Source organism: Anabas testudineus, chromosome 1 (genome assembly GCF_900324465.2).
Source record: "Anabas testudineus chromosome 1, fAnaTes1.2, whole genome shotgun sequence".
In the NCBI taxonomy this organism is placed as follows: Eukaryota; Metazoa; Chordata; class Actinopteri; order Anabantiformes; family Anabantidae; genus Anabas; species Anabas testudineus.
In genome coordinates, this window is record NC_046610.1 from 2,553,771 (window position 1) to 2,573,039 (window position 19,269).

Sequence of the window (19,269 nt, forward strand, 5' to 3'; positions counted from 1 at the left end):
GGATTCTTCCACTGAGGACCAGACAGGTCATTTCAATCCTCATCCTTCAATCCACTTCACCTGCACAGGTGACATCTGTGTCCTTTCACCTCTGGCTGACATGTGTCACTTCCGCTTTGACAAAGATGGTGAATTCAAACGGGCCAATCACAGTGAGGGACATTCAAAACAGAGCCGACGCGCCACGCCCACGCTCGACAAACGACCAATGGGCGGAGAGGTGGGCGGAGCCCGAACGACAACAGCGGAGGATTCAAAGTGAACATGGCAGCGGGTAAAGATGTCGAAGAAAACAGTCAAAATAGGAGGTAACAACAAATACTGGCGTTTAGGGAGCAATCTAAAAGTTATGTTAGTGTGACCGAGTGACAGGAACCTTGATTCTTCAGATGGAGAAGTAGTTTAACTAACGGTAGCTAACGTAACGGTAAAGCTAACGTTAACTGCCCAGTGTTACCATAACAAAATTCAAGTGACATGAAGGAAACGTTAGCTAACGTTAGTTAAACCCCAGGGTTTGATAGAAGCAACGTAATCTAAATTATAAAATTATTAACTAACTAAGATAGGCAACAATAGAAGGATTGTTAAACTGGAATGGATTTTTTAGCGTTACTCTTAGCTGGTGGGTGTTATTTAGATACAAGCTAACCAACTAGCTACATTTTTGGTAGCTAACGTAATACGTAGCATTACACGTTAGCTTAGCTTAATACATAAAAATACAGATGACCTTGTTACTTTAGGTTAGTAGTTAGTTAGTTATTGTACACTGAAGTTAGTTATTGTGCATTTAAACTACTGTTCAAACTAACGTTATGACACTGTTAGAGATGAGTTGATTCAGCTTTGTGGTTATTTGTCGTATTTTGGTGTCATTTTACTACACAGGAGGGAAGGACAGTTTTTAACATACTTAATTGTAATAAATGTATTGAAATTGAATTAACTTTAGTTACATTACAAACAAACACATTATTTTTACATTGTGTTCAGTTAATCTTAAAGAATCTGCAATGAAAAAAATGTATAGTAACACTACATTTTGTCCATGTAGTAGTAGTAAACGTAGAGTCTCCACAGATAAAGTTCATTGTATTTGACACCTAATAGCACATTAGGACCATAGAGAGGACAAGAAACACATTTCAAGTGGGCTGATATAGTTTTAAGTAGACACATGTACAACAAATAACTGAACTAGTAATTAAAGTCTACACATCAAACAGCTCTTGTGGTTTTTGCATAATCATAACGTGTCTGTGATGTCCTCTCATAAACAATGAGGCAACCTAATGAACAATTTTCCTTTCTTGTCTCTTCCCAGAGGTACAGTGTGCAGTATGGTGATCAATCACGAGGAATCACCGGGGGACTCTCGTGCTGACCGACCACCAGTTATCTTCAACCCGGACTTTTTTGTGGAGAAACTCCGTCATGAAAACCCAGATGTTTTTCTGGAACTGGTGCTCAGTAACATTACTCGCCTCATTGATCTTCCTGGGACAGAGTTTGCTCAGCTCATTGGTGAGGAAAGTCCCAAGACCCCAACAGGTGGAAATGGAGGCTTCTTCCGTTCTTTCAACTTCCTTAAACGCAAAGGTTAGAAGTTAACTTGATGACTTTTACAAATTCTGATTAACAGTGACAACAATGAATATTGTTTTCTTATTTTGTATAAACAGTGACATCTTTCTGAATGAATACTATCTATCTTCTCGTCATTATCTCCTCAAACACTTTCAAAGATAAAGGCATTGTGTTTGGAACCTCACTGTCAGAGAGCTGCATTGCCCAGATCTACCAGCTCATTGAGTACCTCAGCAAAAGTGAGTAATTTAAGCAAAAGCCAGTTTTACAACCTTGCAGATTCTCCTTCACATGCTAACAGTAGCAACAGCCTGATTTAAACTCATAATACACTCATGCTTTCTGACAATAAACAGTCCTTTTGTCTGCCAACAATCCATTACCATTACTTAAAAAAGCTTTGTATGTCCTAATTTGCTAGAATAAATGGCATATCACATGAACAGAATGATTTAGCACAGAAAAAATAGACCAAACGTAATTACGAAATGTTTTACTTGCTAATCTCTGTTCTCTGTTCCACTTAATTACACACTCAGATTTGCATGTGGAGGGTCTGTTTCGGGTCCCGGGAAACAGTGTTCGACAACAGACTCTGAAGGAGCTCCTCAACAGTGGGACTGATGTTGACCTGACGTCTGGAGACTTTCATGCCAATGATGTAGCCACACTGCTGAAGACTTTCCTTGGAGAGCTGCCTGAGCCTCTGCTCACACATAGACACTTTCACGCACACCTTAAGATAGCTGGTAGGACAAAAAACATCATTGCCTTTGTTTCTGATTGGTATGTCAGTATTAAAATTGCAGTTGTTTTGGTTTTGCAGAATTAGGAGATTAATACAACGACTGCTCCCGTCTTGACTGCCTGTGCTTTTGATCCTCTCCCAGATATAACTTTGTTTGATGACCAAGGCAACAAGACTGCGACACCCAACAAGGAGCGGCAAATTGAGGCCTTGCAGCTTCTTTTCCTGCTTTTACCCCAGGCCAACCGCTCACTGCTCAAACTACTACTAGACCTGCTCTACCACACTGCCAAGCAGCAGGACAAGAACAAGATGTCGGCCTACAACCTGGCTCTGATGTTTGCCCCACATGTTCTGTGGCCCAGACATGTAAGATTTGCACTTTACGTGTACTTTTTAAATATTTTTTTTACACTTTACACTTAAAGACATGGTTTTACAGTAGTAATAGTAACATTCTCAATTTTATTGCACCACTAAGCTAGGTGTTGATGTTGGTCTTTGTATCCCGTTGTGGATACAAATCTCTGTGTAGTTTTATGTTAATGTGCTTTTTTTGTTTGTTTAATTGTTTTTGTTTTTTCTATCGTGCACCAGATGACAGCTGCTGACCTCAAAGTCAATATGAAGAAACTGAACAACAGCATGGCCTTCCTCATCAAACACTCACAGAAACTCTTCAGGGTAATTGTTGATCACACACATATGCGAACAGTCATTTTGTGCCATGTGATCATGCTCAGAAGCAAAATTCACCTAAGAAACATTCTGTAACTTTTTTACGCAATAGCTTTTGGATAATTTTAATGTGTCTACTGCATGTTGTTTAGGCTCCAGTCTACCTGCGGGAATATGCCAGAGTGCACTTTACTGGGACCAAGGTTTTGCAGACCAAGGTTAGTGGAGAGAGTTTACTTTGATTTCCCCTGCATGACTAGTTCTTTGACTATTGTGAGTACATGTTGTGACTTCCACTCTGCACTCTCAGGATGACATAGAGCTGCTGGCAGTGAGCAACTCTCCCGCTCAACGCACTGTGTTGCCCCTAAAGAGGACAGCTGCTTTGGGCCCCAGCTCTCAGGAGCAGTGCCAGTCCCCAGCTCAACAATATACAGAAGAGGCTCTGAAGGACCTCTTCAGACACGTCCACCACAACATGCCGGACTCTGCCAAGAAGAAGAAACTCGTCCGACAGGTTCATTTCAGTGACTGCTTGCTGTTCTGTCATCTGGCTTCAACTGAAAAACAGCTTCTGCTGCTGAAGATCTTGAATGCTTTGCGTGTTAAATGTCAAATACTTTAAAATATAAGTGGTGATCTTTTTCCTCTGTGCAGTTAGTCAAACAGACGACCTCAGGGACACCCACCAACGAGCACCGCCAGGGTCCTCCAGCTCCCAGCAAGAAACATCCCCGTTCACGTTCCTTTGGTGGACTCATCAAGGTATTCAGTTGCCTAATAATGTTGTAGTGTAACAAAGACAGAGAGTATAGCAAGAGATTTGATTAGAGAAATGAGCTTCGAAAACAATGAAGCATTTTTCTGCTCTATGATACCTGCTCAACTTGCCTTGAGTACATTGTTTTCCATTGTAAATAACAACCCCTCAGTATAGCTGGTTGTCAGGCTGCATGAAACTGCTTTGAACTCCCGCCACACACAAAAGCAGTGGATGATATTGAAAGAATGCTGTTTGTCACAACAAGAAGACAAATTTCATTTCTGAAGAGAATGAAGTCAAGAAGGTGAAAGACTATTGAAATATTCAGGAGAGCTTGGAAAATGTTTCAGATGAAAAGTTGAGGCAGTAATGCTTCTCTCTGACCAATCAGTAACTTGCCCTGTTTTCATGTCACCTTCTATGGTAGAGTCAAGCAGGCAACAAGCAGTGAAAGAATGTTGTAAATGAAATGGTTTAGAAGCCCATTCAGTGGTCGGTCTTACTTTATTATGTATTAAGGCCAATTCATGCTTTCTGCTTGCCCTCTGGATGTGCTCTGTCTGTATTGAGGTGCCTGTGTTCTTAATCATTCTGCAGTTTGGTATACCAATGTAAATACGTTCCACTTATTATCTGGCCTTTTATAGTAATATTAGTTCAGTAAGGCCTCTGTAGGTACAAGGGATCATTGTGAGAAAAACTTTCGATGTGTAGAAATCCTGTGACATCTGTAAACTGCTCATCGTGTCCTAGTTCCAATGAGAATTGCTTTTGGAATTTTTACTTTTCACTTTATATATTTTCTTGTCTAAGCTGATCTTTTATAAAACTTTGTTTTTATTTCTAATAGCGTAAGGCTCGTGGTGAGCAGTTGACAGCAGAAAGGCGCGTCAGACATCTCTCTCCTGATACTGTCGCCAAGGCAGGAAGAAAACCGGGCAAAGAAAACATCAACGTGCAAGATGTGAGCTTCTAAACACACTTAGTCACACAGATAACAAAGTATTTTTTTTGTTATTACTTTTGTCAAAAACCCTGTTTGTGTGTGTGCGCAGGTGAACAGCCCATTAAACGGTCCTGTGTTGGGGAAGGCGGGGCTGGTAGTAAAAAATGACTTTACTTTTAAGGACAAAGCTTTAAAGGTTTCTAAGGTACGAGTCTGTTCTCCTCTGTTCTTCACCTCACATCATGTCTAAAACTTTGCTGGCACACGTTAGAGACGTTGTAGAGCTGATATTTATTTCATTTTGTACCAAACTATGTAAAAACATCACTTTGTTGACATTGTTTGTTATTTATTTATTTATCTATTTATTTATTTTTATATTTTAATACCCATGAAGAAACCTCTTAATATAACCATTATGGTTAAATATCTGCATTCACTTGTAATTTGTGATCTTCGTCCATCCATCCTCCCACCTCTCTTCCCCCCTCCACTCGTCTCTCAGCAGGACTCCCCCTCTGTGTCCAGGATGTGTTTTTCTCCTCCTCAGGAGATCTCCATATAAAACCAGAAACCACTTCCTCATCTGAGACTGGACTCGGGCAGTATTAATGTTTTTCCTTGTGTTTTTAATTGTGTTTTAATTGTAGTATGTTTATTTTAACTGTGACTAACACAGCAGCTTCAGGCTGGGCCAGAGAAATTGAACCAAAGCAAGGAGCTTTCTTTTCATTTCTGTCTGCTGCTGGACATCATCACTCTGTGACGTATCAAAGACTGAGTATTTACCAACTGGTAACAATAGCTCTATTACATTATGCATTGATATTTAAATGATTTCAGGCTTATATGTGTAATCAAATCACAAATGCAGCTTAGCATTTGTTATTGTTATGAAAATAAAGATATTCCCTCCTTTCCTTCAGATCACCCAGCTGCAGGTGTTGTCGGGCTGGATAACGGAATCATTTATCAGTGATAATATTTAATTTTTATACAAGAGAGAAATTGTTATTGTTCAATTTAATAGCAGCAAGTTTGTCAGCATCAACATTTTATGATCTGATTAAAGATCATGTTTTAAAATGGGATAAACTTTCCACATATCACTCAACATGGTGCTTTGTTTTACAGATAAACACTGTTTATCGCTTAGCTCCCCCTCCTTCATATTAATATATTAATAACATCAAATGATAGCGAGGGTCTTTGCTTTGGTTTGGCTTCTTAGGCTCTGACTTGCTTGTGCCAGTTATCACTTGAACATTGTTTTATTAACTACTGTATTATAATCTATGACCACTAGCCAGCTGAGCGTACAGCCTGCTGTAGCATATAGAATATGTATATATGTTGTACAGTGTGTGTGTTGATGGTTTTAGACCTGGTACTTTACGGATGTTTGCATTTTTTGCAGTAATATGTTTTTTTGTTTACTTTGTGATCATTGGGAAATGGAAAATCAGATTTAATTATCATCTATACTACTTTATTAGCCTACTTTGGGATCCCCATATGTGAATTTGTCAAATAAGCAATGTTACTTTCCCAGAATATCTCATGGGACAATTTTTGAACATGAATTATTATTTACTTTGTCTCTAAATGACAATGGAGGGACTCATTTGTTATGTTGAGGGTTTAAATGAAAGTTGGAAGAGCGTTTTTTGTATGTGTACTGATGGAAACAAGCAGTAATCTGTAACAATTCAGGCTTCATGTTCATAACAAGCTTTTTGGTCTGTAGGGTAACATTTAACTGATTTTTCTAAATCGGATTAACATCTAAGAGGCCATACATCACAGAAGTAACATGTGAAAGGATCTTTATGTGGCGTCCACGCAGTGTTACTTGTTTCTGTGTTTTTAACATCATGTTTATACCAACGTCGGCCAGTTCTGTTATTAATGCTTAATTTATTCAGCATTAATAACTTGCTGAAAGTGGTTAAATGTGCCATTATAACATCTACAGAAAAAATATAACAGAGACCCAACATGAGGCTCTAGGAAAGAGACAATATTTAGTTTGTTCCTGTGCTGAAGATAAATGTGTCTCTACAAAACTAAATAGTCAGAACAGAGCAACTGAGAAAATGTTGGGAATGAACTGTGAACACCGGGTTTGCAGAATAATGCCTGTTTTATTTATCTGGGTCTGTGTCGTTTGTTAAGTTCTTAATGACTCAACTTAACAGACGCTGCTCAGTTTGTCGTTTGTCGTGTCAAGTCCAGATGCACCAGTACCGGCTCCAAATCTTTAGTCCTGACAACTGAATAGATTTTTCTTTTTTCAAGTGGATAAATTGTTTCTCTCAGTTCTTCACAGGCAGTGAGCTGGCGGGCTCCTCTGTCTTACTCAGTGCCGCCTCAGCAGGTGACGGGCACCACAACATCAGCCTGAGGGATTTATTAGACTTTGTAGAATTTAAAAATGATGACGTTATACTGGTTTTTATTGATTAACACTATCTGTGTTGTAAGGTTGTCACAGAGCGAACTTGTTATTGGTGCATGCTGTTTGGAACGTGTCGTGGAGGTTGTAATGATGGTTGGTGAACACGAAGTGTCAGGTGCAGGGTTGTTTTTTTATTTTGTTGTCATAAGAAGACATTACAGCATACCTCTGTTTTAAAGTGAACATGGAAGAAATAATCTTAGCAGAGAATCTACCCACACTGAATTAGAATCTCTGCACCTCGTCTGTTCCTCTCTCTCTGTTCTTCTCTTCAGTTCTCTACAGACGGCAGGTTAAAACCTGTTTTAAAGGATGGGAGGACGTAGTTGGATTCTGTTGTATTTATTGATGTGTGTGTAATCTGTGTTTTGATGTGGGTGGAATTAAGCTACAAAATGAGCAACATTAAGGTACTTTTATTTTTTTTTTCCTCTACTTTTGTCACTCAAACAAAGCAGTTACATCTATATGATGTGAAATACTGTTTTTTACTGTTACTGTGTTTTGGTTTTTGTTTGTTTTTTGTTTTTTTAATGAGGAAAATGTCTTTTAGAGTTGTGTCTTTTTAAGCTTGTTGGTGTTGCATTTTATTTTTCTCTCTCTCTCTTTACATAAATGTGAAACACTTAGTTACTGATTTACTAATTTCATGCACACGGTCTCTGATTGGTTTCTCTGTCCACTGTGAAAACGACGTCAGTGCCGATGAAAGTTTTTTTATGACTTCAGTTTCTTTTACTTTCAGTTGCACCTTATGTTTTTGTTTAGAGCAGTGACATAGAAAATTACTAATTTTATTTTAAGTCATCTAAAGCTTCAGTCTTCTCATTTGTTAAGTTACAATTTTTCCAGTGTCATGAAGAACTCCTCTTTGATCAGTGTATTTTCTGGTTTAAACTGTGGTAACTTTTGTTGTTTTCTTGTATTTCAGTGTAAAATAAGTTAACAGTGTGCAAAATGTACACTTTGTATTAAACCTTTTAAAACCTTTTCTACAAGAAACTTGTTATGTTTGAATGAATGGTTCAGTTTTACTGATGGTTCGTTTTATATTCATCTGTAGAGTCAGTAGGAGGAAATACACTAAAAGAAATTGTACTGGATAAACTTTCTTTTATCAATGCAATGCTTCTGTTTTTTCAACAGGGGGGGTCATCTGCTAATGTAGGGGTGTTGGCAGCAGCGTGACCATCACAAACATTATGTTTATAAGCTGGATTTTACATTTGAACCGATGTATAAGATAATTTAAGTTGTATTTCACATGTGGGTTAATACTTACACTTAAGAGCAAAATATAGTTTTATTTGTATATGGTTTTATCTTTTTGTTTTTTCATTGTGATGGAGAATTAATCAACATTTATTCTTCCAGAATTTACTTATTGTATTATTGTGTATAATGAAAATCTGTTTTATTGTTAGAGACCCTGACGCCCTCATCCAACCATGAAGAACAGAGGCCAGGTTAAGATGTTCCCCAGACTGGCAGGAGAAAAAATAGTGTTTTGAAAGTGAAACTGTCACAGTCCAGAGTGGATCATGCAGCGCTAGCTCCAGGTAGCTGTGGTTAGGAAATTACAGGTAAATGCTGCAAAACTTACAAATAAAGCTGAAATAATAGTAAAGACTGGAATTCTCTGACTGGTTGGAGTTTCTGAGACGTGCTCAGGAACGTCTGCACTGCGGCTGGTGAGTCTGGTTCACAGGAGGATTTATATCAGCCTCACACCGCTCTGTAGAGAGATGTTCTGCTGGTCACCACAGATTATTATTGTTATCTCGATATGTACATTTGGTGTCATTATCACGTCCTCTACTGCCAAAGTGTCTTCAGATTCTGAATCAACTTTTTCTTCAGTATTTGGTTGTAGCTTTTATAATCTGCTCCATCTGCTGCCTTTTGAACTCATGCAGCACCACATTAGCACAATTCTGTTTACCAGTCTGCTTCATGCTGTGTGTCAGAAGGTCACCTGGTCTTCAGTACTCAGTTATGTTATCGGAGGTATAGCGAGAGCAGAAAAAGTAGAAGTATATATATATTATTGTGCTTGGTGTCGCTGCACTTCCTGATTCTGCTCATACCTCCTCACCACTGTTGCAAGATGCAGGTGAAGGAGAAAATATTTATACTTTCTTTATATTTATGTTACTTTAATTTGTATCTTTAGAAGAAACACCAGGAGGCTGCTTGACACTCACGCTGCCTTCATTTACCAGATTGGATTTTAGGTTTTGGCGCCAAAAGCTATTGGATGCAGAGGCTTTTCCAAATCTGAAGGATTGGTCAGTTGATGTGTTTGAGACAAAAGCATCTGCTCTGTCCGTCCAGAAATCAATTCAGACGCGTCTGCAGTAGAAGCCCCCCGCTTCCCCACCCACCTCTGCCTCAGAAAGCTATTATGGTCTTAGAAATAAGGGGGTCCACCCCCCTGGAGATGTCAACATCTCGTCCCTCCCTTTGTTGCAGATTATCGCAGAATGAGTCATTCAATTCAGCTGCACAATGGAAACAGCCGGGCTCTGCCTGTGGCCAATTTGTTTTCCATCACTTCTGAAGAGTGCCTGGTTAAATAACCCGTCATACTGCGTCTGCAGGGAGAAGACAGAGTGAGGCCACGAGCAGTGATCACTCATCAGAAGTGGTAAATAAAAAGCTGTGCCCTCCAGTTGCTCAATCAAATCTGTTACTTAAGGAAAATCTAATTATAGAGCACTCCACCCAGCCAATTCTAAAAATGAAAGTAAGCTCCACAGCTGAAACTGTTAGATTAAAGTTTTGGTGCCTTTGCTGATGATTCAAGGGTTTTTTTTTCCTCCTCCTCTCTTTCCCTTGGTGATATGGCAATCACAAAAGCTGAAGCCAGCGTTTCTGTGGAGATTTAAAAAAACCAGCCAGGCTCCATTTGAATTTCAAAGCCTTGCCAGTGAATTCATAATAGACTTCTGAGTAAGCTCAGTGGCAGCTTATGGCATTCCAGTTATGCCAGTCCCCCCCACCCGGTGTGCCGTCTTGGCACTGAGTCGTAGAAAAAAAATATTATCACATTTAACACACATCCGAACTCTTTGTGTCTCCTTTTATTTCCTCACATTTTCTCTGGGGCTTCCCGGTCGGATGCCTCAGCGTGATCTCGATTTCCTCCCCTCTCTCTCTCTCTCCCTCTCTCTCTCTCTCGCTTCTCATCGTGTCCACGGAGCCTGAGGCGCTTTTTCTGTCCCCAAGAGAGGAGAGTGCACAAGGATGAGAGAGGGAGAGAAAACGCTGCTGTCACTGGAGGTGGCAGCTCCTGCTACTGCTGTCACTGAATAGATGTGAGTTCACTCTGGGTGCTGGTGTGTGTGTGTGTGTGTGTGTGTGTGTGTGTGGGTGTACACATATGTGTGTGACTTGGGGGTGGGGGGGTGGCTGGCATGGGAGGAGTCTTGGTGCTGTTATTTGTAAAAGCTTTTGATGGATGATTGCTCTGTGTATGTGTGAGATAGGGGGAGTGAGGGAGTCCCCCCTTTCTTTTTTTTTCTAGTGGCTCACTGTTCAGTGCACAATGACTCAATGAAAAGTGGAGGGGAGAGGCGAGCACACTGTACGGCTGCACGAGCGAGTGAGAGCAGAGAACACAGGAGAGTAGAAGAAGGGAAGGCAACTGGAGGGAGCTCTAAAGCTGGGAGGATATACTTCTACTTTTCCTGCTCTCTCTCTTTCTGAAGGTTCACTCTGGCAGCTGAACCTCACCTGCCTGTGCTGCTGCTGTCTGTCTGTCTGTCTGTCTGTCTCAGCCTCTTGAAGCGTTTCCCTCCAGCATTTCTGTGCACTTTTAAGGAAGATATCACTCACACCAGAGTAAAGGAAGGCGATAGGATCTCTGCTGGTTTCTGCAGTGTCGTGGAGGACTGCAGGATAGCAGGATGCCTGGCGGGAGAAGCGGGAACGGAGCCGGGGCAGGAGGCAGCTGGACGGTGGCAACGCTCCCAGGCCGAGTACTTCACTCGTGGCTGCGGGTGATGCTGGCGTGGGGCTTCCTGGTGCTGCTGTCAGGGCAGGGAGGTGCGGAGGCATGCCCGGCTCCGTGCAGGTGCCTGGGGAACACGGTGGACTGCCACGGCCTGGGGATCCACTCTGTGCCCAAAAACATCCCCAGAGGAACCGAGAGGCTGTGAGTAGTCATACACTGTCCACATGTGTGTTCTTGTTGTTGTGCACTTCTGAGGACCAAATGACTGCAGATGGATAGTAAAGTGACAGTTTATGTTTAGGTTTGTCTGGACACAAAGGTCACAAAGCCGGTATTTGACTGTATTAGACAAAACTGAAATATTTTCTGTTTGTATGGAGGTTGATTTAAACTAATCACCTTATCACTGGCTCTGGATGCAGAGTATCTGTATCAGTTCGGATCTGTTGCAGTGTCTTTTCTCTCATCCTCATTCTGACTCTCTCTACCTCTCTTCATCCTCATCATTCATTATATCACACTGTTACTACACACACAGATGCTTTGACTCCACTTGACTTCCACAATCTGCAGCATCACTGCTCTTTTCTGCAGCTGTTTCCTGTTGAGAGTTAGTCACACATTTGTACAAATCCATCATCATGCATCAGTGGAACATTAATCCTGCACTCTTTTTCTTTTATTCTTCTTTTTTTTATCAGCGTATATCCAACTACACACAAGTGTAATATCATGAAAATATATTTCATCTTCTTCTGCTTCTCTTCCACAGACAGACGTTATTGTAAAGCAGAGAAAGCTCCTGACATACCTTATTACATACATACCTGTGCTCTTTCAATCTTTGACCACTTTATTAGGAACATATAAACCAGTATCTCACGCTGCCACTTCGCTTATGAAGCTTAAAATATTTAATATTTGTGTATAACTTTCAATTTAACTATGAGTTTACTACTATTTCTAATATTTATCTCCAGTTATGTTTGGAAGTGATGTGGGTAAAGCACTGGAAACCTCTGTCCATATGACGCAGTCCGGTTCGACCTCACTGCAGCCTTAATAATAATAATCAATGTAGTTAATTTAAGCTCTTTTTATGGTTGAGCTGTTGACTTAGATTTAGATGCTAACTCTAACTGGGAGTGCTCCAGCACTAAAAAACAGTGTCACTTAAAAGTTACACTTTTAAACTCAGTCATATGCTTCATTCTCAAACACTGCAGACCCATTTTTGACGATCTAAATATTGTACCTTTAGAGATGCAAACCATTTCTGTGCATCCTAAAGTGTATTTACTGTATGGATCTCTCAGTGCAGAGTGAACATGGATGTATTTGTACATTGTCGGTGTGTGTGTTTATTTCAGGTTCTAGAGTGCCTCTGTGTGAATAATTGATGATTGTCAGGGGTGCCAGCAGAGATACATTATCCGTCCTCCTCTCTGGTTTACTGTAGCGTGGAGGATGTTTTCCCCTCTGAGGCTGATAGCTTTATAATCAGGGATGGAGGCTTGAGCTCCTGATCGAAGACGAATGGCCTGAAAAACACTAAGTCTGCAGACCAACCTGCCCGTTGTTGTTTTACGCAGTTTTCTCGTCTCATGTGCTGATGGGACTGTATGCTGAAGTGTTATTGCCGACTCTCACCTAATTTAACATTGTCTGCATGAAGTGCAAACATTACATTCACTGCCTGTTGACACCCACGATCCTGGAAGTCGGTCACTCGGTTCTCTTGCAAATCATGTCATGCACATGTCTCAAGGCCAAATCATAGTTGCAGTTTAAGGCAAGGCAATGAACTGGCACACAGTATATATGTATTGTAGTGTACGGACCAAGATCATAACTGTAAATGGCTTTTTGGTCAATTTTACGAGTGATGTACCAAGAAAAATCTACAAAGTCCTCAGCACTGTAGGTCTGAACTGTTATTCTGAATTACAGCAACTTACAACTGCTGCATGGAAAGAGAAAGAGAACAGCAGGATTTTAGAGATGTAACTCACGGCTGTGCCGCTCCAACACAACGCCATGTTTTTATAGACCTTTTAAAATAAACACGACAGCATTGGGAGGCGTTTTAATTAAAGAAATCTATCAGGCTTCCACTTCTCTGCGCCTCTGACAAACACAGGGCTTAACACGACACTGTGTTGGTGCTGGATGAACCGAAAACCAGCCGTGCAGGTAGTTTGGTTTTATGTATGGAGGCTTTGAGAGATCAATGCACGTTTGTAGATTAGAAACCACTTAAATAACTGATCTTTCCCTTTTCTTTTCCTGTTAATCTGAATAATCCACTCAGGGCTGTCCTCAATAAGTGGGACAGTGTGTCTGGAAACATGCTTTGTTGTTGAGGTTTTTAATAATGTGACTTCCATTTACCTCTACTTTATTGAAATGTCAACGATGGATATCTCCTAGCCTCGATAGTTCAGAACTGCCTGCAGGGAAACTTTCCACTAGAACTTAAGTGGAAAGAAAATATGCACTTTGTGATTGGTGTGAACTGACCTTTTAAAAACAAATAAGACTCACACCAGAGAATGGCCGGTTACTCTGTGCATGTAGACATGGCCGGTGTGACCTCTGGATAGTTTCCTCCTCCCAGAGCACCACTAACCCACCATCCTGTGGACTCAAAGTCCCAGTCCTGCAGTGGAGCGGAGTCACTCATTAAACAGCTATTTGTTAAAGGGCTTGTCGCCCAATTAGCATGTAAAGTGATCTGTGTGTGTGTGTGTCAGCTGGACAGCTAGCCACTGGGGGAGAGAGTTAGTGGTGTGTGTGTGTGTGTGTGTGTGTGTGTGTGTGTGTGTGTGTGTGTGTGTGTGTGTGTGTGTGTGTGTACAGTATTCCCTGGGAGACAGCCAGCAATAAGAGGGTCATTTATCAAGGTGGCTGCACCAGTCAAACTAAACACCCCCTTTTCGTTGGACTGTCATGGCAACACTGAGAAATGGATGCCCCCCACCCCCCGGGCCCTGATGAGCAGGGTTATTTAAGCAGGGAGAAGAGGAAAGTGTGTGTGGAAACAGTAGAGAGGGAGAATCTGTGAAGGTGTGTGAGGGAGCAGATGCTGCAGAATTAGAGACAATGGTCAGAGGTTTTTATTAGTTGTGTAGAAGCCATGAGTCTTAATAAGTTCCCACTCATTAAAAGTGAAGTCAATTACAGTGGGAACAATATTTCATCAGTATCACCTAGAGTATTTTGTTGATATCAGACAAATCAGAAGACAACATTCGACTGCGGTTGGCAGTAAGTGTGGTCGTCTTTTGGTGGAAACAGCTCAGAAATTGTTTACAGTATTTCAATAGGACAAACACGACGTGCTCAATGGTTCTAGTCTCATAGTTTGTCAAAGTTTAGAAAAGAGAAAAGAGAAAAACTTCTCCCATCACTCTTACTGCTACTTCAGTGTTTTCATTTCAACATGAGAACTCTGAATGTTATTCTGTTATTTATTATTATTCTTGGGAGTACTAGTTATTTTAATGCTGCTTTTTAAAGTCAACACACCAGAGAAAACTTTCATGACTCATTTTACCGGACAGAGTGTGAGAAAGTGCAGGTCGAGACCCGTGTCAGACTCTGTAGATCTGGAGGAGAGTGGGAGAGACGTGTGTGTGTGTGTGTGTGTCGTGTGTTATGTGTGTTGTAGCATCTGTGCAGAGATCATGGACACATCTGAAATGTAAAAAACAGTCTCAGACTGCCTGTTTATTTCTGTTTCTGGATCCATCATTATAAACTGGGTATGAACCATTGAGAAAAATATTAATCAAGCTATGCGTCTATGCATGTGTTCAAAAGTGTGTGTGTGTGTGTGTGTGTGTGTGTGTGTGTGTGTAGCTGCCAGTGAGGAAGCTAATTGAGCGTGAGGAGGATTAGCGCTAGCGCCTGATGCAGCGGGCAGAGAGCAGGAAACTGACGGCCACATGCACATTTTTATTTCCAGATACACACGTAGCAACTTGTTCACTTGACCTAATTTAAGTCACTGGATATTTAATTTACCTTCAACCACAAAACCTCCTAAAATTCAAACACACACACACACACACAAACACACACACACACAAACATTCAAAAACAGTTTACACAGTGTAATTAATAAAAGTTGTTTGTTTTTTATAACCTGTTTTTAGAAACACGTGCTGTTGTTGAGTGTGTTGTCGTGAGTGTTTCTCAAAGTGCGAAGCAGAAAAGGAATTCCCTTCACCTCCATGTACTAAAATAATTATTAATTAAAACGTCAATAATTTGTATTTAAATAAATGTAACCAAAACGTTCAGAGTTCCTTTGTGTTGCTAATTGTAAGAGGGAAAACACCACAAAATAACAAGTAGGATACTTTTTACCATTTCTCTTTTGTAGAGTAAGTGAATTACTTTCCTCAGGCTCATAATTGTTTCTCCGTCGTTCGCTCTCTGCTTCAGTGCCAGCACCACTTCAGCCTCTTTCACTGCCTCTCTTTCTTATAATTATCTCACCATTTCCCCTGCAGTTCCTCAATGGGAAAGACGCCGCTAATGAAGTGTCATTAGACCTGTGTGTGTGTGTGCGTGCGTGTGTGTGTGTGCGTGTGTGTGTGTGTGTGTGGTCGCTCATATTAGTCACATCCACTGTGCTGCATTTGGAGAGAGAGATGGGATGAGGAGGAGGAGGAGGAGGGACGGGAAGAGGGAGTCATTTAAAAGCTGCCAGGGGAAGAGGAGGTAAAGATGGAGCAGACCTAGAGCGGATGGAGGTGACGGAGGGCAGGATGAGCATATGATGGAGTGGAGGAGGAGACGGGAAGAACTTGCTTTTAATTCTGCAGTTTTGTAAAAGTTCACAAATAATGTTTTAGGCTCCTGTTTCTCAATAAACGTTTCTTCGTCAGTTCCTCTTTCTGAGCAGCAGAATATTTGCTGCCGCTCTTCAGTTCATATACCAAGAACACAGATTGAATATCCGTCATGGTCAGATCTTGATCCAGCTGAAGTTTCGCAGCTGGTTCTTGTAACTATTTCTCTGTTCTCATAACTAAAAGCTCTGGTCGCACAGAAATGATCTAAATACTTTGCAAAGTCCTGTCTTTTACTTTGGTTCGTAGTTTATACACTAAAATGTGTAATTGGTTGTCCTGCAGCTCTGTTGGCTGAACCTGGTTCCACGTCCTTTGACCCTGTTTAATTTTAAGATGCGGTTGGCTGAGTTGGTCTGTGACGCGTTTCATTAAACGCTGATACATCCAAACATTGATTCATCCCTAAGAGAGTTGTGGGGCATTCTTCCTTTGAAGCATTGGACTGAATGGGTCTAATTCTAACATCAATCAATTGCGGGGTGCAGTTAATGGTCTGCTGGACACCTTGGCCTGCAGCAGGTAAAACATCTATAACCCATAAATAACAAAACAAACAAATGGCAAATGGACAAATCCACCATTTAAATTCTCAAATTTAAAATCTTTACAAAACAACAAAGTGTGTCCTCACAATCGTTCAACATAAAGACTGGATGGAGCTTCAGGATCCTTCTGCAGGGCTGTTAAGTAAACACGAGATGAAGTGTGTGTCTGTGTGTGTGTGTGTGTGTGTGTGTGTGTGTATCTTGATACTCCACTGGTCCCAGCGTCCTGCACAGATGTTCAATTGATTAGCAGACTAAAATTAGCCTCTTGCATCGATTGGTCACATACATGCTCGGATGTATTCGTGGTGTGTTCATGTGTGAAAACGATTCGTAAAAGCAGAGACTGATCGAATTTTGGTGTCTTTATATTGGACCTCTTACTGGATCTCCTCCTTTGTATCTTGTTACAGTGAGATACAATATTTTTAAACCGTGTTGTTCAAAGTTATTGATTGTTTGATTGTTATCAACCAGAACATTGGGATCTGGAAACTGGAAGATGGTACTGGAGCTCCGCTGAGCTGTGAAGAAGACGTGACCGTTGATTAAAAATTAATTAAACGTTCATTAAACGTTCATTGATTTGATGATGTTATAGTTTAAATACAATAAACTTTCGTCTGATAAGTTTCACATTATCTTGTACACGTCTGCTTCAAGATCAGTGCTATTTTCCTCCTCTATCCACCTGATGTACAGTATCTCTCCATCGAGCTGCCCCCCCCCCACGCTGCTCTCCTTCCATCTAACGGTGAAGAGCAGAGCTGAGCCGATCAACTGCCTCCCGCCCACCGAGGCTGTGACAGTGTGTGAGACAGTGACGCGTTCTACTTTAATGAGCTATTGTTTGGTGGAGTCGCCACTCGAGGGGAGTCTGTCGCTCAGCTGACCCCTGACCTCCCCACGCTGCACTAAACTCAGCTGGGCTGCGTTTGTCCTCGTTTTGTCCTGATACAACAGCAAATTTTAGAAGCATCCTAACATTAACAGTTGATTTTTTTCACACATTCGCTCTCACTGGGTGAAATTGTGCTCATCGCTTGCAACATGCACCCCCCACCCCCCATCCCCCATCCCCCATGCCTCTTTTGCTTGTGTGGTCTAACTGTCAGGGTAATTTCACACACATCCAGGGAATGATTCTGGACCCCCCGCCACGACCTGTCTCCGTCCATCCTTCCCTCCCTCGCTCCCAGCCAATCCTCTGCTTCTGCTTCCCACCTAGTCTATTAGAACACGTCCTCCTCCACCTCCTCCTCCTCCACTCTTCACACTGTAAGACCTTTAGAAATGTGATTTTCATCCTGTGGCTCGTTCCCCTTCAAGCGTGTCATAGTCTGGATTCCAGTGCAGCAATTTGTGTGACTTTGGACGGAGCAATGCTGTGTGGTGATGGCTGTGAATAAGGATGAATAAAGCCTGGATGAAGTTCAACTAGATTCACAGATCATGTGTTAGAAATTCAACAGGAGGTAGAAGTCGTAGGGAAGTTGTAAGAAGAAATTTCATTTTTTCCATTGGATGTTCTGGTGTCGGCAGAGACACGTATGGATATAAACTTTATCTGTACAGGTGCACACAAAACATTTCTTCACTCTGTTCAATTTAAACTTGACAAACCTTTAGATGCTTTTATCCAAAGCGACTTACAAGGTGCAGGGCAACGGTAGGGTAAGGAGGTAGTGGAGGTGGACCATAGGGCGACGTTACCACTACACCTTCCAGCCCCCCCGTCCGGTCAGTGTAAACACAGGAACATGTAAATAACGATTCAAAGCTGAATCTGAGACATGACCAAAGTCTGAGTTTGTGTATTTTGTCCTATTTTGCCTTAAACTAATCACAACATCCACTCCTTCTGTCTTCATACGGGACAGGACAAGGTCACAGTCTGCCCCACCCTTTACAGTAGTGCAGCAACATGACACTTCACACACACACACACACACACAGGTACGTGCACAGGGCTCAGTTTACCTCTCCTTCCACAAAGCCTCGTGGGAAGAGTGACATCATGCCTCGTCTTTTTTCCCAGCTGTCAGTCACGGTAGACAATGAGGTCACAGGGTTAAACCCCTCCCTGCTAGAAGCAGCCTCTACAGCTGTGTTGAAAAGGGTGTTCAGCTAAGTACAGTATCACATAACACACAGCAGCAGCAGTTTATGCCTGACGTGTGTGTAGAGAACAGCAACTCTGAGATAGACAAGAGTTTAGAGCATGTCGGTATGAGTCGAGTCTCTCGTAGTGCGTCTGGGAGAAACGACCTCCTCAAACTTTAGCTGACGTTCACTGACTTTAAAAAAAGGAGCAGGTCCTCGAGGTGAACTCGTGTTTGAAAGACAAGTATCAAAGAGCAGAAACATTGTGCTACAGAGTGCTGAGATATTTGACAGTTTGAATTAATAGAAATTATACTTGTTGAAAGTATGTTGAAAGTGTTCATTATTAAATGGAGGTTTCTATATAAATGAGAGTTTGATATCTGATTAACTTCAACACTGACTGGATCATATTGTGCTTACAGAAGAAACCGTCAGTGTACAGTAGCTGGGACACATTTTATCAGGATTCATTATGTTATGGTTGAATCTTTTATAAATGATTTCTAAATAAATATTTTTCTCACATTTCAACACTAACATGTGTTTTTCTGTTCTGTGCGGTCTGTGTCAGCTCTGAGCTCTGACTTCTGTCCTCACTTTCCTTTTTCTGATCTCTAA

General features: G+C 41.3%; 2 protein-coding genes across 5 annotated transcripts in view; both read left to right on the forward strand.

Annotated features, from left to right (window-relative positions):
* The first annotated feature begins 231 nt into the window (after nt 1-231).
* On the forward strand, nt 232-8,770 carry arhgap19 (Rho GTPase activating protein 19). 4 transcript variants are annotated; one of them, XR_003298835.1, is made up of 13 exons: nt 232-308; nt 1,328-1,602; nt 1,749-1,829; nt 2,130-2,339; nt 2,481-2,707; nt 2,936-3,022; nt 3,169-3,234; nt 3,327-3,533; nt 3,674-3,781; nt 4,630-4,743; nt 4,835-4,930; nt 5,231-7,593; nt 8,608-8,770. XR_003298835.1 is itself a non-coding variant. In XM_026360920.1 (12 exons), exons 1-12 carry the CDS (start codon nt 265-267, stop codon nt 8,614-8,616), a joined length of 1,524 nt encoding a protein of 507 aa, XP_026216705.1. In that variant the 5' UTR covers nt 232-264; the 3' UTR covers nt 8,617-8,693. The 4 variants fall into 4 exon arrangements, 3 of the variants coding, with proteins under 3 accessions (XP_026216705.1, XP_026216703.1, XP_026216704.1); XM_026360920.1 differs by lacking the exon at nt 5,231-7,593 and having other exon boundaries at nt 8,608-8,693; XM_026360918.1 differs by lacking the exon at nt 8,608-8,770 and having other exon boundaries at nt 5,231-8,133.
* Nucleotides 8,771-10,714: 1,944 nt separating this feature from the next.
* Nucleotides 10,715-19,269, forward strand: part of slit1b (slit homolog 1b (Drosophila)) — a 47,558-nt gene continuing 39,003 nt past the window's right edge. Inside the window, exon 1 of the mRNA XM_026360752.1 lies at nt 10,715-11,339. Within this exon, the coding sequence (XP_026216537.1) occupies nt 11,092-11,339 (248 nt within the window). The 5' untranslated portion in view covers nt 10,715-11,091. The remainder of the gene's footprint in view (nt 11,340-19,269) is intronic.